We start from the raw sequence: 15,727 nt of genomic DNA on the forward strand, positions 1-15,727 counted from the left end.
TAATAACAGGGTGGAACTTTTATTGAGTTTCACTGCAACACAAATATAGTGATAATCCAATATTAACAAGTCAAATGGAATGATTTGTTTGCATTTTCCAAGAATCACAAAAAGCAAATGTGACACGACATCTTACAGGCTTTAACACAGAATAATAAAAACTCCTCTCAAAGGGCTCATAAAGCAGATACATTCAGTGAAAACAAGTGCTTATATAATAGCTTATTTACAACAATATGTTTTCCACATTCCACTTCGCCTCGCGCACAGTCGAAAGCAACGACCACCAACGGGGACAGACGTTGGTGTACTAGAAAATACTTTTTTTTGCGGCCATGAAGTAGCCTAATTACTTATTCGAAACAAGTACCTACTAAAGAGAGTCTGCGATTCTGGATGCAGCCATGCTGTTTTACGCCTACTATATATTAGGGAAGTATGCGATTTTGGATGCAGCCAATGATCCCTAAAAATACAGTGGTACAGTTTGCGATAGTATCAGATGATAAGTTCACTAGGTAGTGCACATACTGTTCTGATGACGAAAATTAGGTCACATGGTCAACAGACGGAGCGGAACGCAGACAAGTGAACTATTCGCTTTGTTTAATATCGATTGTTTTTTTCCATATTAACACATGCGCATTTAGATTAAAATATAAATCTGTGAACAGTTTCGAAAAGCAACTTTACATTTTTACATTTTTAAATGAAAAGTTTAAATGTACAAATACAATGTGATACCAATAAATGTATTAATAATCCATAACAAACATGAAAAACTCTTTCACTAGTCATACATCACATCACAGAAGTAAAATGTGATGTGATATTAGTGCATAAATAACTAAAAGGAAACGCTCTGAGCAAACGTTCTTCCAGTAACGTTAATAGAACGTTCGTTCAAAGTTATTTGGTCTTTAATAATGTTCTTTCAAACGTTTGCACAGAGAACATTCAAACGTAATGTTCCCAACGGAACGTTCCCTTAATCATCCTTCCCTCGCACTTTGTAACACATCTTTCCCTCGCGGGTCAAAATTACCCGAAACCCTAAAATTATACAAAAAAAATTATATTTTTCAGAAAGCTTATTTCATTTCATTTTGATAATATTTTATCTATTATTTAATGCAATTTTTTTGGAGATTTTTTGTTATTTTTTATTTTATTTACCTTTAAATTATTAGATTTTATCAATAAATAATAAAAACAAATTGTAATTTAAACACATTCCTCACAATTTCGTGCATAACCCTTTTAATCCATCCCTAAATATCTTACATTGTGTGTCTTTGCCAACCTCTTGTGGAAAAATAATAATATAACATGATGTTTCATGACTCTAGATGTCCTTATATCTCTATATGAGCACATGAGCTGTTCCGCTGGGTCCTAAAGTCAGTTCACTTCAGTGTGCATCAGATACACATGTAGACATTATAAAATAATTTTTTGGTAAAGTTTTATTATTTTTAGTTTGAATTTTGAGCATTTTTAGGTTTTTCTATGTGAACTGAAGCATTCCTCACATTCCATTCATTCCTAAGGGGGTCAAATTGACCCGCGACGGAAGGATTTGTTACTTTTTAAAATTTCAACCACAAAACTAAACAAAACATTTTTGTGGTTATTCAATATTCGTGGTTCAAGTGCGACAAAAGTCCTAGACCACTCTGATGAACACTCAATAAAAAAAAAAAATCAATTAAAAAAATACGTTTTGTGTCAAAATGACCAGAGGGAAGGATGAGGGTAACGTTCGCATAACAACGTTTTTTTTGTTGTTTTTTTTGTTCAGAAATAAGGTTTTCATGACTTGTGTTGTGTGTGTTTGGTTTCAGGGAATCTGAACAGGATCATATCTCAGTCGACTGGAGCACTTCTCCGCTGATCTCGGGCTCTGGGTTTGGGCAGGGTTTGCCGTTGCTCTGGCCGTTGAGTGTGTGTGTGTTGGACGAGCCGTGCTCGAGGCTGATGTTGACCCGGCTGGTCTCGGTGATGGAGGAGTTGGTGTGATAGTTACAGTGAGAGTCTGTGGTCACCAAACGCCTTCGCCTCCACTGACCGCGATACTGAGCGAACTTACGCCGAAGAGCCGACTGCACCTGCGGGACCGACACACACACACTCAGATAGTATATTTATTATACATTTCCACTAAGAAAATATCCAGCGACAGAAAAATCATGCTTTGATAAATCATAACTATGACATACTAAGCCATAGCTAAATCTATCAAGTCAATTATGAGATACTAAGTCATAATTATGAGATGAAAAGTCGACAGTCATAATTATGGCATACTAAATTGAAATTATAACTTTAAAAATCATTTATGAGATCAGGACAAAAAGTTGAGAAACGACAAAAGTTGAAATCATGATATAGAGAGTCAGTAATTTTGTTTTGTCTCATAATTTTGCCTTTCGTCTTTTTTAATCTCCTAATTTAGGGTTTTTTTTATCTCATAATTTTGACATTATGCCCTAATGTTGGTTTTTAATGTCATAATTTTGTCTTTTTAATCTCATAATTTGGATTATTTTATCTCATAATTTTTGCTTTTTAATCTCATAATTTCAATTTTTTAAATCTCATTTCTATTTAGTAAATCATAATTTTTTGTCTTTTTAATCTCATAATTTTGACTCTCATATTTTAAATATTTTAATGTCATCTTTTTTTATCTTAATTTTGATTTATCTCATTTTTTAAATGTTTAATCTCATAATTATGATTTAGTATGTCATAATTTAGTCTTTTTAATCTTACAATTTTGACTTTTTAATGTCATAGTTTTGATTTTTCCTCATAATTATGACTATAGTATGTCATAGTTTAGACTTTTTAATGTCATAAATTTTGGCCTCATATAGTCCGTTTGTGATGCTACTTTTCTTTCTTTCTTTCTTTCTTTCTTTCTTTCTTTCTTTCTTTCTTTCTTTCTTTCTTTCTTTCTTTCTTTCTTTCTTTCTTTCTTTCTTTCTTTCAGAATGGAACACCAGAACATGTTGAATGTGTAGAAATAATGAGATACTAAGTCATAATTATGGCGAACTAAATCGAAATTATAACTTTAAAAATCAATTATGAGATTAAAAAGTCAAAATCATGACAAAAAGTCACAAAATTACAAAATCATGACAAAAAGTAAAAAAAACAAAAAAAAGTTGAAATTTAAAATCTAGAAAGTCATGATTTTTTACTAGTCTTATAAATGTGCCTTTTTAATCTCATAATTGTGTCTTTTTTATCTCAAAATTAAAGATTTTAATCTAATCATTTTGACTGTATGCCATAATGTTGTCTTTTTAATCTCATAATTTGGATTTTTATCTCATACTGTTATTTTGACTTTTTAATCTCACAATTATGCCTTAGTATGTTATAATCTTGTCTTTTTTAAAGTCATAATTTTGACTTTTTATCTCATAATTTCATCTTTTTTAAATCTCAATTTTGACTTACCTCATATTTTAAATTTTTTTATCTCATAACTCTTTTTTCTTCTCATAATTGAAATTTTTTAAATCTCATTTCGATTTAGTATGTCATAATTTGGCATTTTAATGTCATAATTTCAATCTCATAATGTCAACTTTTTTCATCTTAATTTGCCTTTTTTTCTCATATTTTCAATCTCATAATTATGACTTAGTGTGTCATAATTTTGTCTTTTTAATGTCACAATTTTGACTTTTTAATCTCATATTTTCATTTGATTCTGATCAAATAATTACAAAGAAAAAGATAAAAATCGCAGTTGATTTTGGGTTTATTGGTCATGCATTACTGCACGCTTTCTCTAATGGTGTTTGTTCATCTGGGTTATTGCATGCAGAACATTCACTCCATTTACATACTGGATACTTTCTTTTATAGATCTACAATCCTCAGGAGTTCATGTTCATCTAAAGTGCTTTAATAAAGAGTGATGAGGTTAATTAATGAGGTTTAAACATTACCTCTCCATTACAGAAGCAGAAGATCACGGCCACCAGGAAACCCTGCAGAGAGACACAAACACAGGGTTATTAATGTTCAATAAAACTTACACCATTAGAAACATTTTAGCTACTTAAAATAAAATAAAATTGACAAAAATAAAACAAAATTAAACCTAGTTACCAAAGCAACTTGTCTTATTTTTGTACTAAAACTGAAATGAAAAATGTATAAAAACTATAAAGACATACATAAAAAAATTATAATGGTTACTGACTATTATGATTATTATAAAGACTAAAAAACTAAATATAAAAATCTAAACTAATTAAAAATAATAATCTCAATTTATTTATAAAGCACAATAAAAACAACGGTGGTTCACCATTGTGCTGAAAAATATTTATAAAAAAAAAAAAAACATAAAAAAAAATATGACAATAAGACAAAAATACACAATTAATGTTCAGAAAAAAAAACATTTGAAACTCAGTAATTATAAGCTTTCTCGTAGAGATAAAAACTTTTTATCATATTACTATGATACTAACATAACACTTCTGTACACGTCTCAAATAAATTTATCTGTTTAATAATAGACTTTAAATAGAATAAAAGGCCTTTTTGTGCTGGTGATGTTAAAAACACACTCGAAGGGGCTTAATGAGGCATTTCTTTAAATGAGTCACACGGTAACACTTTACAATAAGGTTCATTAGTTAATGTATTAACTAATATTAACTAACCATGAGCAATACATTTGTCACAGTATTTATTAATCTTTGTTAATATTAGTTAATAAAAATTGGGCTGTTCATGTTAGTTCACAGTGCATTAACTAAATATCGTCCCCTTGGAATTATAAGGTTCTATCTGACATTTTTGTCAAAATTTAGTTATTCACATATTCTTATTCTGTGACCACTTCTTTACATTATGTGATGTTGTTTTTTAAGTTGTGTACATTTTGGAACTTTTTATTTAGAAAATAAAAAGGTTCTTTCTACACAGTCGAATGGAATGCAAAAACTTTAAAGCTCAATATCTCAAAACTGCTCAGAACGCAGACAGAACCTTATAATTCCAAGGGGATATGGAAGTAGAATAATGTCAAATATTTTTGAAATAAAAAGCCTATTGAATTGCACTACTTGAAAAAAAAATAGGCATTGCATTAACCATGCTTGCATTTTAATGCATTGTATTTTTAGTGCTGACATTTTTATGGGCTGAAATTCAACATGGTTGAATATTTAAGCTGTGAATATGTCAATTAAAAACATTTCAAACACCTTTTCATTATTAAAAATTCAATAATCCATATTCACCTTTCATATTTCACTTCCAAAATATTCAAACTGTTTAAAAATACAACCAATAATATTCAACAGGCAATTTTCGGTCCATTTTATTTCGCTTTGCAAATTCGCTTCCACAAATTCAGTGGTTCAAATTCGACAGTAAATTCAACATTGACGTCCAGGAACTGCAGGAAAAGCAGTAGATTGCCGAGCATACTCTCCATCTGCTGTTAGTCGACCTCACCATCAGATGGTGCAAAAGCGCTTGTTGTTGACGAAGACATTCATTCATAAAATGAAAATGATTATCTGTGTCAGTATATGCGGAAAAGATGATAAACACACAAAAGCTGTGTTTATGTTTCATTCAATAACTTCATTGTTACTTTCCCTGTGTATTCTACATGTCATCAGCTTTCTCTACCATGAACAGGATTATAATCGGTTTCCCTCAATACCTCATACTCAAGGATTTCCCTTCCGTTGATAGTGATATGAAAGACCAATCTTGCACCTTATTAGGGAAGTAGGTTGTAGGCTATTGTATAGGCTACAGGCAAGAAGATGGACTCAGAATATGAACTTAACGCGCAAAGTTTCATGCTGAGCGTTTCGTGATTTACTGGCATAAAATCAACACATACATATATATATATATATATATATATATATATATATATATATATTTACATTTACATTTATTCATTTAGCTGACGCTTATATCCGAAGCGACTTACAATTGCTATATATGTCAGAGGTCGCACGCCTCTGGAGCAACTAGGGGTTAAGTGTCTTGCTCAGGGACACATTGGTGTCTCACAGTGGATTCGAACCCGGTTCTCTCACACCAAAGGCATGTGTCTTATCCATTGCGCCACCACCACCACCACCACCACCACCATATATATATATATATATATATATATATATATATATATATATATATATATATATATATATATATATATATATATATATATATATATATATATATATATATATATATATATATATATATATATATATATATATATATATATATATATATATATAGTATGCATACGTGTATTCCATTAGCTTAAACTGTCACAGCACTTGCATATTGTCCTCCTATTGTTAGTTTAACTGTAAATCGCTTTGGATAAAAGCGTCTGCTAAATGAGTAAATGTAAAATTGGCTTGACATTGGACATTCGCACATTTAGGGACCGTCTCTAAAGTTGCATACAACATTGGCATACACGTTTCTAACTTCAATAGCAAACTTAAATTTATTTGAATAAATATCAAAAATCCAAAGGGTGCGCAGTAGGCTATGCCTGACACTAAATGAACACTTTACATTTGGTTTTATGACTGTAAGTCGTTCTATTCAAATGCTATCGGAGTTAGAAACGTGTATACCAAAGTCGTATACACTTTAGAGACGGTCCCTAAATGTGCGAATGTCCAACATCAAGCCATCTGTATGCCAATCTATCACTGGGAAACGCTCAGCATTAAGCTTTACGCGTTATTCTGATTCCATCTGTTTGCCTGCGAGTTTGATCTTTTACATCACTGTAGTCCATTAAGCTACGTTAAGCGTTGTATATGTCCAGCAGAGGAATCCTGAAGTATTGAGGGAAACCCTAATAGCCTGCATGCAGCACATCGCCACAATATAAAGTTAAGGCAACTAAACAACCAAGAGAAATATATGTCAACCTCAAAAATGTAACATTGGATCTGTACATCCGCATCGGGGAATAACATTATAATCTTGTTCACGGTAGAGAAAGATGCATGTAGGCTACACAGGAAAAGTAACCGTGAAGACACTGAATTTAACATAAAACATCCGTCATAATAATCACAAATACACTTACATTGCTGTAAATGAGTTTTATGAATGAATGACTTGTTCTAACTGTTCCTGGTCTTCAACACGCGCTTTTGCACCTCCTGCTGGTGAGGTAGACTAACAGCAGATGGAGAGTATGCTCGGCAATCTACTGCTTTTCCTGCAGTTCCTGGACGTCAATGTTGAATTTACTGTCGAATTTGAACCACTGAATTTGTGGAAGCGAATTTGCAAAGCGAAATAAAATGGACCGAAAATTGCCTGTTGAATATTATTGGTTGTATTTTTAAACAGTTTGAATATTTTGGAAGTGAAATATGAAAGGTGAATATGGATTATTGAATTTTTAATAATGAAAAGGTGTTTGAATTTTTTTTTAATTGAAATATTCACAGCTTAAATATTCAACCATGTTGAATTTCAGCCCATAAAAATGTAAGCACTAAAAATGCAATGCATTAAAATGCAAGCATGGTTAATGCAATGCCTATTTTTTTTCAAGTAGTGCAATTCAACAGGCTTTTTATTTCAAAAACATTTGACATTATTTTACTTCCATAAGGGGACGTAATGTTAACAAATACAACCTTTGATTTTAATAACGTATTAGTAAATGTTGAAATTGGTATTAACTAAGATTAAAGGTACAATATGTAAGAATTTTGTATCCAAATATCCAAAAAACCACTTGCACAGTGTTATATATGTCTTTCAATTGTGTACTTACATTATCCTAAATGTTTCCAAGAATTTGTAAATTCATAAAAATTCACAATTTTAAATAATGGCTCGTCCATGTTCACGTGTCGCCTGTCAATGACGTAATATCCGCGTTATCCCTGGTTTCTGCTCGTACTGCCATAGTAACCATGGCGACAGACGTGGACGACTGCGTTACGTCTAGAGGATCAATATCTAAAATGAGGATCAATATCAGAGTGGCGTTTTCGAGATGCCGAGAGCTAGCTTCCGCGGCTAACTTCGACTTAACAGAGACGCGCAAATGTAGAGGTGAGCAAATGACCATAAAACTAATCAATGTTATATAGACCTTTTGTTGCTCCGCCCCTTTTCAGAGCTGCGCTCGCTCACTGCTAATCTCATACAGACAAACTAACACATAGAATAACATTATAACTTTAACACACTCAAATGCAGTTGTGTGATAGTGTAGAGCAAGTGAAGCAGCGCTGCGTTCCCTCACACGTTTCATTCGTCTAATAAACTGCCCTGTGTGAGTATTATTCAGCACTTGAGGGTAAGTTAGTTCGGTAGAATGAAATGTCCTCATTCCTTTATATCCGCGTAACTCGCGTGTGGCGCTGAGATCTGTCTCTCATTAGCAATCGTGTCCTGCTTCATTCCTCAGTCATGTTAAACACATCAGTGTATTCACTCATCCATAAACATTATTAGATCCATCGGCATGACGACAAGTTCCATAATTCCGCTTATGCTTCATCAACCTACGCCTTTGTTATTGTAAGAGGTTAGCGACCCCTAGCGGCGAAAACAATGACATATTGTAGCTTTAATAAATGCTGAGGAAGTATTGTTCATTCTTAGTTCATGTTAACTAAGGTAGTTAAATAATGTTAACTAATGAACCTTATTGTAAAGTGTTACCAGGACCACAAAGCCAGTCACATGGGTCAATTTTTTTAAACTGAGATTTATACACCATCTGAAAGCTGAATAAATAATCTTTCCATTGATGTATGGTTTGTTAGGATAGGACAATATTTGGCTGAGATACAACTATTGAACATCTGGAATCTGAGGGAGCAAAAAAATCGAAACATTGAGAAAATCTCCTTTAAAGTTGTTCATTTATGTTCACGATTGTGCAGCATTCACTCACACAAATACATGTTTTATATATTTACGGTGGGAAAGTTACAAAATATCTTCATGGAACATGATCTTTACTGAATATCCTAATGATTTTTGGCATAAAAGAAAAATCTATAATTTTGACCCATACAATGTATTGTTGGATATTGCCAGAGATAAACCCGTGCGACTCGAGACTGGTGACGTGATCCAGGGTCACATGTTTGATTGATTCTGTAGGTATACGTCACCTGGAAATGCATGAAGCTGTTCATGAAGAGGTCGTACATGGCCAGAGAGAGGCGTCCGCTGGGCTGCAGTGGCATCAGTATGAACTGGGCTCCCAGTAGCGGGATCAGTATGATGGTGGCCCGCACCGCTTTCATGTACACACTGCTCTCCGTCTGGTGTGTGACCCTCAGTTTGGTGATCAACACCCGCACGATGTTGAGCAGGAAGAACAGGTTCACCTGAGAGACACGCAAAATTATGTTCTTTCTCAGTGTTTTTGTCTTGTTTTCCAGTGCAAACGTGCTGGTGCTCTTCGTGTGTCAGTCAAAAATGAAATTTCAATTAAATTAATGTACTATATTTTAGTTCGATAATGTTTTTTTATTTAATAAAAATTTGTATTTTTAGGGGATTTTATGGTACTGAATTATATTTACGCAGTATTTATAATCCATTTATTCACTTTTTGAGCATAGATCTGAAAATTACATGTCCAACTTAAACTGTGGTAAATCTTGAGTGCTTTAGAGCGACAGACTGAAGTATGATCTCTTTTCAAAGACGACACTTGGCAGATTATTGCTGAAGTGAAAAAAGTTTTAAAAAGTGAACTTAAAAAAAGTTGCAGAATTTTACGTTTATTGTTAAGAAAAATGTGCAAAAATACTATTTTCAATTTTTATATGACATATATTTTCAAAAACATGTTTTACTCTAAAACTGAGAAAATCAAAGTGATAAATCTTAACAATTTGTGTTTCAAATTTGAGGTTGATATCTGAAAAAATGAGCTTTAAGTGAGAGTGTGTTCGGCTGCAGTACCAAACGCTTCCACTAGAGGAAATACGTCTCATTCATTTCCAATGCGCTCATTTCTGACCGCGAGGAACACAAGTGTTTTCAGGACCATTTAACCTTTTCAAATCATGTCTATGAATTATTTTTTTGTTTTTGTTTTTGTGTTCACATAACAAGTGCCAAAACCTTTTCCAAGTTTTGTACCATTTCAAAAAAAGAAAAGAAAAAAAAAAGGTAACATTTTTTGGTCTAAAATGCCCAAAGAGCACCAGAGCGTTACATCAAGCTACATTTCCTTGAGAAGCAAAACGAATTCAGATATTAGGTGTTGTTTACTGAGGAATGTATACAAATTAAGAGAGTTTATGCTTAAAACAAGAACAAATATTAAATTTTAATTGTATTTGTTTTTGCATCTTCCAGGTTTAAAATCTTCATCGTGTCGAAGTCACAAGATGTGACGTTTTCTCAAGAAGGTTTAATTATTTTAAAATAAAACGAAATATACTTTAAAATAAGCTAAAACTCAAGATGTAAGCTGATGTCATATTTCTTATTTGAATTAATGTCATATTTACTTAAAGAGGTCATGAATTTAGAAATCAAATTTGACATAAGAGGTCATTGTACTATAAATACATTATCTAATGGAACTTTTTTAATTTATCATTTAATTTATACTGTTAATTTACACTGCTGCCATAGTGCATTGATGACTCATCGGTGCCTCATGATTATTCATGAGACTACGTGTGCTTATCCTTTAAGAAGACGCCTCTCTTAATTATTCATGCAAAATTGTTTATATGTCTATGTGGTGTTTTTAATATGCTTTAAGACAAAGCATGTGTAAATTCATAAGTCGACACCATTGCTGAGTATTTCCTCCTTAAAACTGCAGTGAACCAAAGACAGTCTCAAAAACACGCTTTGAAATCGCTGGTGTTTCTGACGTCACAAACTACCTTGTAACCAATCAGATCAACGTGTGATCGTCAACCAGTGGATCTCTGAGCTGAGCGAGTGAGTGGAGGCGGGGCTCATTTGCATATTCATAGAGCCACGTATACTAAATGAGGCAAGGGCGTCAAGTTACAATCAAGATATTTTAAGGCATGAAGAAACTTTTTTTCTAGGAAAAAACTTTTAAATATGTCATTTTGGTGATCAAAGATGATTTTTAAGCTATAAAATTATTGACTACATGGAGACTTTAATAATTAAAGATAATGGAGACTGCGTGTCCTTATCCTATGAGAAGACACATAGCTTAATTATTCATGAGACTGCGTGTCCTTATCCTATGAGAAGACACCTAGCTTAATTATTCATGAGACTGCGTGTCCTTATCCTATGAGAAGACACCTTTACACATTAATTATTCATGGCAGCACACATTGATTTCCTATGACAGGCACTTCAAACACGCATCAAAAACGTTTTTCAGAAATCAAGACTTAAAATCTTAAGCAGATTGCATCCCAAGTAAACGTATCTTGAGATGATGTTGATAAAGCTCACCAGCAGAGCGACGTGTATCGGGCCGTGTGTGATGTACAGCAGGTCTGTGTTCATGACCCAACACCTGTCAAACACACAATGTCACTGCGATTAAACATTTAAAGGGTTAATTTGCCCAAAAATGAAAATTCTGTCATCATGCACTCATCCTCAAGTTGTTCTAAACCTGTATGAATGTCTTTCTTCTGTAGAAGGTGTTGGTAACCAAATATGTTGCTGGTCTCCATTGAATAAAATATATGGAAGTCAATGGGGAACATCTAAGGGACGTAACATTTATGGGGGCTCGTCCGGGATATAATCAATTTGATTCCTCGCGGATATAAATTTTATGTGTGTGTATATATATATATATATCTTTATGCTGGTTAATTTGAAGTGTTAAATCTCAGGTTTACCTGTCATCGAAGAAGAGCAGACGTGCCACAGCGTACATGACAGCAGGGATCACTGGGAAACCTGTAGGAATAACTCTTTCTTTAAACGAGTCGTTTGACGAACGTCGTCCTCTAGAGCTCTAGAGCATTGAGAAAATCTACAGTAATCATTGTGTGATCAATCTTTCATTTCTTCCACAATAGATTATGATGAAAACAAAAGCTGGAAGTTATTTAACAAAGTCTAGTTAACACCATAGCAACCACCCTGAACACCCTAGCAACCACCTATAAAAACCCTAGCAGCCACCCAAAAAACCCTAGCAACACCATAGCACCCGCCTAGCAACACCCTAGCAACCACCCAGAATACCCTGGCAACTGCTTAGCAACACCATAGCAACCACCCAGAACACCCTAGCAACCACCTAACAACCACCCAGAACACCCTAGAAACTCACTAGAAACACCCTAGCAACTGTAAATTAGTTCAAACTACACTTTAAACTTTAAACTACTTTAAACTTCAACTACTTTAAACTTCAAACTTCAAACTAATTTAAACTACTTTGAACTTCAAACTAATTTAAACTTTAAACTTTCTGCTCCAAACTTTCTCAAGCCAACTTAAAGTTTGTCTCGATTAACTTTTTAATCTAGTCATTATTATTATTCTGTGAACAATAAGTGAATCGAATGAATGAATGATTCTTCAAAAGAGTTTTAGTTTCTTATTTGAAGTATCACTTAATTAAAAAAAGTATTTTATATTTTGGGTATAGTTTGCCCCAAAATTTTTATTCTGTTTATTTCCATTTACTCGCTCTCGTGTCGTCTCGAACCTGTATGACTTTCTGTCTTTTGCGGAACCTAAAAGAAAATATTTTGAGGAATGTTGGTCACCAAACTGTTTTGATCTAAATACCAATTAATTTAGGCCGATTTTAGCCCCGATTCACCCCTTCCGACAATCTTAAGGATGCACGATTATCGTAAAATAATCTGATCAGATATTTCTGCCGTGTTAAAACTGCACTCGTCTGCTCGGAAGGACGTCGGGACCGCTCCGATCTCAAATCGGGGATATCCACTGTATTGGATTTTTTTTGGCCCGATTTCTCCTCGTTTGTGGTGTCCCCCGGGGACAAACGAGCACGCAGCCTGTGGACTGTGGCGTGTAGTCAATCAGAATGATTGTTTACTCTGAAGTCACGTTTGATCTCGAGTGATTTTGCGAGATTTCCCGTCTGACCTGGGAATGCTCGGGAGTCAAATCGGTTCGTGTGTGATGTGTTGATTTTGCCGTGTGGCTGCGCACCACACACTGTACGACCAAAACTGTTAGACCCGTGATTTTTTATCGCCGTGTGTGGGCTCTCTCAGGTTTGGAAAATCGGCCGACAATTTTAAAATCGTCCCGTGTGAACCAGGCTTTAGAATGAGCGTTTTCTCTCTACACACACACCGCGGGTCCGCTTACATCGACATGTTTCTACAGGAGCCCTGAACGGACAAACGCGTTTCATCACTATGTTGTTCTTCGTGCAAAGAAGCTAGCTAAAGTTAGCGAATAAAACACTGACACAATGATGAACAAGTAACAATAATATTCACAATAACATATAATTTTACTGAATATAAAAAGTAAACCTAATTTATTAATTAATATTTGTAAAGAAACCTCATTGCTTAAATGGCTACTCTCTGCTGTCTCAGACGACGACATCACTTCCTGTCGGCCACCGTAACTTCTGTTGGGTGCAATTCACAACCTCACCACTAGATGCTCCTAAAATGTACACTGCACCAAATAATACAAAATACAAAATAATGCCTTTAAATGATCTTTTGGGGATAATTTCTCAAACTAAACTGTTGTGCGATTAATTAGATCAATTAACTGGCACATCATGTAATTAATTAGATTAATTCGCTTTACAGCCCTAATTTATATATATATATATATATATACACATCATTACTGTGCTTTGTGTGTTCTATGTTCTAGGACATTTATTTTGAAATGTATCTTCTTTTTACACAAGGGGCTAACACAGGACAGGTGAGGGTAATTAATCACTATGGGAACAAACAAAGGCAAACAGGAACAAACTACAGGAAGTGAACAGAGGATCAGAAATTATACTTCAAAATAAAAGTCCTAAAACACACAAAACACAAAACACAGGGGAAATCGTGACAAATGTATACACACACATACACACAGGTCAAAGATGTATTTATGATTTGTAAAGGGCGATCCGGGCTCGTGTTCGGTACGTACCCCAGCCGAGGACGTAGTACCAGCCCAGCTGCTGCTCGCCCACAAACACGGCCACGATGATGAGCGTGTGCAGGTAGATGCCCTCACACAACATCCAGAAGAAATTGGAGCATGAGGTGTATTGAATGAGAGTCGCCAGGATCTTACAGCCTATCTGAAACTGAACACACACACATAAAATGCCAAAGGAGCCCTAAATGTGCCGAGGCCCTTTCCAAAAAAATTAATTAAATAAATAATGTGGACTTACAGAGTCTGTTCTGGTCTGCTGGTTGACGATGTAGAACCAGCCGATGGTGGCGAAGTAGTTCAGGATGAAGGATACGAACATGTTTTTATGAAGAGTGATGCGCTGACAGCTCAAACACCTGCACAAACACCAAGCATTCGTTCCTTATACAGTAGGTGAGGTATAAGCCTTTTCCAACATACAGAAAGGGGTCATGACATGTTTAATTTTTTTTTATTTTAATATGTTCCTTGAGTTTCACTTACAGTGTAAATAAAGTTTTATGCACAAAAAAATGCTAATTTACAACCTTCCCTCATACCATCTGAAATGATCAGTTTTTAATGCGCTGCTCCTTTAAGGCTTGTCAGTAAACGCCCACTGTTGCGATTGGCTAATGTCAATGTATAGGAAACAGTCTCACTCGCTATTGAAAACATGATCCATTTACAGACAAAGCATTATGAATGATTTACTGAGGGTTTGTGATGCAACTTCTGTCAGTTTAATACAGTCTCTGCTTCATCTGTCAACAGAAGTTTCTCTGCCAACTCTCCATTACACTGTGTCTCAGTCAAACGCTCCAAACAAACATATTGGGCCCTATTTTAATGATCTGAAATGCAAGTATCAAGCGCGAAACGCAAGTAGCTTTGTGGGCGGTTCTCGGGCACTGTTGCTATTATACCGGCGGGAAAAATGACTCTTGCGCCCGACGCAAATCTAAAATGTGTTGGTCTGAAGTAGCTTCATTACTCATAGGTGTGGTTTGGGCGTAACGTGAAATAAACCAATCAGAGCGTCATCTCACATTCCCTTTAAGAGCAGGCGCGCTTGTTCCATGGCGGCTTGCTATTATAACGGCGGATTTGCCAGACGCACGCCAGGAGCGGTTCACAGCCGAGGAGACCGACGTTCTCGTCAGGGCCGTAAAACACAGAGAAGTGACATTGGGGATGGAGAAACACACCCAAATTAGCTTCCGTTAAACAGGCGTATAATAATTTGGGTAAATGTGTAAGCTAGATTTATGCCTATTATTCACATCTTCATGGACACAACAATGATTTCCCTCGTGTGTTAATATTTTTCCTTGTAATAATGTATGATTTGCAAAAATGAAAACTGCTGCGTCTGTGTAGATGAGAGAAGCAAAGTGTATGTGCTTTGTGCACACGCTACATTATGGCCAAGCATGCGCCCTTAAAACTGCAAAATAGCACCAGGGAACGTTTGCGCCGGAACACGCCTCCTCTTTTCGCTGAACCGCCCCCGGGAGCGCAAGTTCATTCCCTAGTTTACTGACGTGCGTCTGTGGAGGGAAAAGTCCGCTGTGCGCCGGTGCAAAATAGGAATGACACA

At 34.9% G+C, this 15,727-nt stretch overlaps 1 protein-coding gene across 2 annotated transcripts in view; it reads right to left on the bottom strand.

Moving 5' to 3' along the window:
- Window positions 1-15,727, bottom strand: part of calcrl2 (calcitonin receptor-like 2) — a 37,443-nt gene continuing 21,716 nt past the window's right edge. For both annotated transcript variants that reach the window (XM_082145934.1, XM_082145935.1), the window contains exons 7-13: window positions 14,387-14,504; window positions 14,137-14,296; window positions 11,874-11,934; window positions 11,476-11,539; window positions 9,177-9,395; window positions 3,969-4,010; window positions 1-2,108 (exon numbers count right to left, since the gene is read on the bottom strand). In XM_082145934.1, the coding sequence (XP_082002060.1) occupies window positions 1,860-2,108; window positions 3,969-4,010; window positions 9,177-9,395; window positions 11,476-11,539; window positions 11,874-11,934; window positions 14,137-14,296; window positions 14,387-14,504 (913 nt within the window). In that variant the 3' untranslated portion in view covers window positions 1-1,859. The remainder of the gene's footprint in view (window positions 2,109-3,968; window positions 4,011-9,176; window positions 9,396-11,475; window positions 11,540-11,873; window positions 11,935-14,136; window positions 14,297-14,386; window positions 14,505-15,727) is intronic.

Source organism: Leuciscus leuciscus (genome assembly GCF_965113295.1).
Source record: "Leuciscus leuciscus genome assembly, chromosome: 18".
Classification (NCBI taxonomy): Eukaryota; Metazoa; Chordata; class Actinopteri; order Cypriniformes; family Leuciscidae; genus Leuciscus; species Leuciscus leuciscus.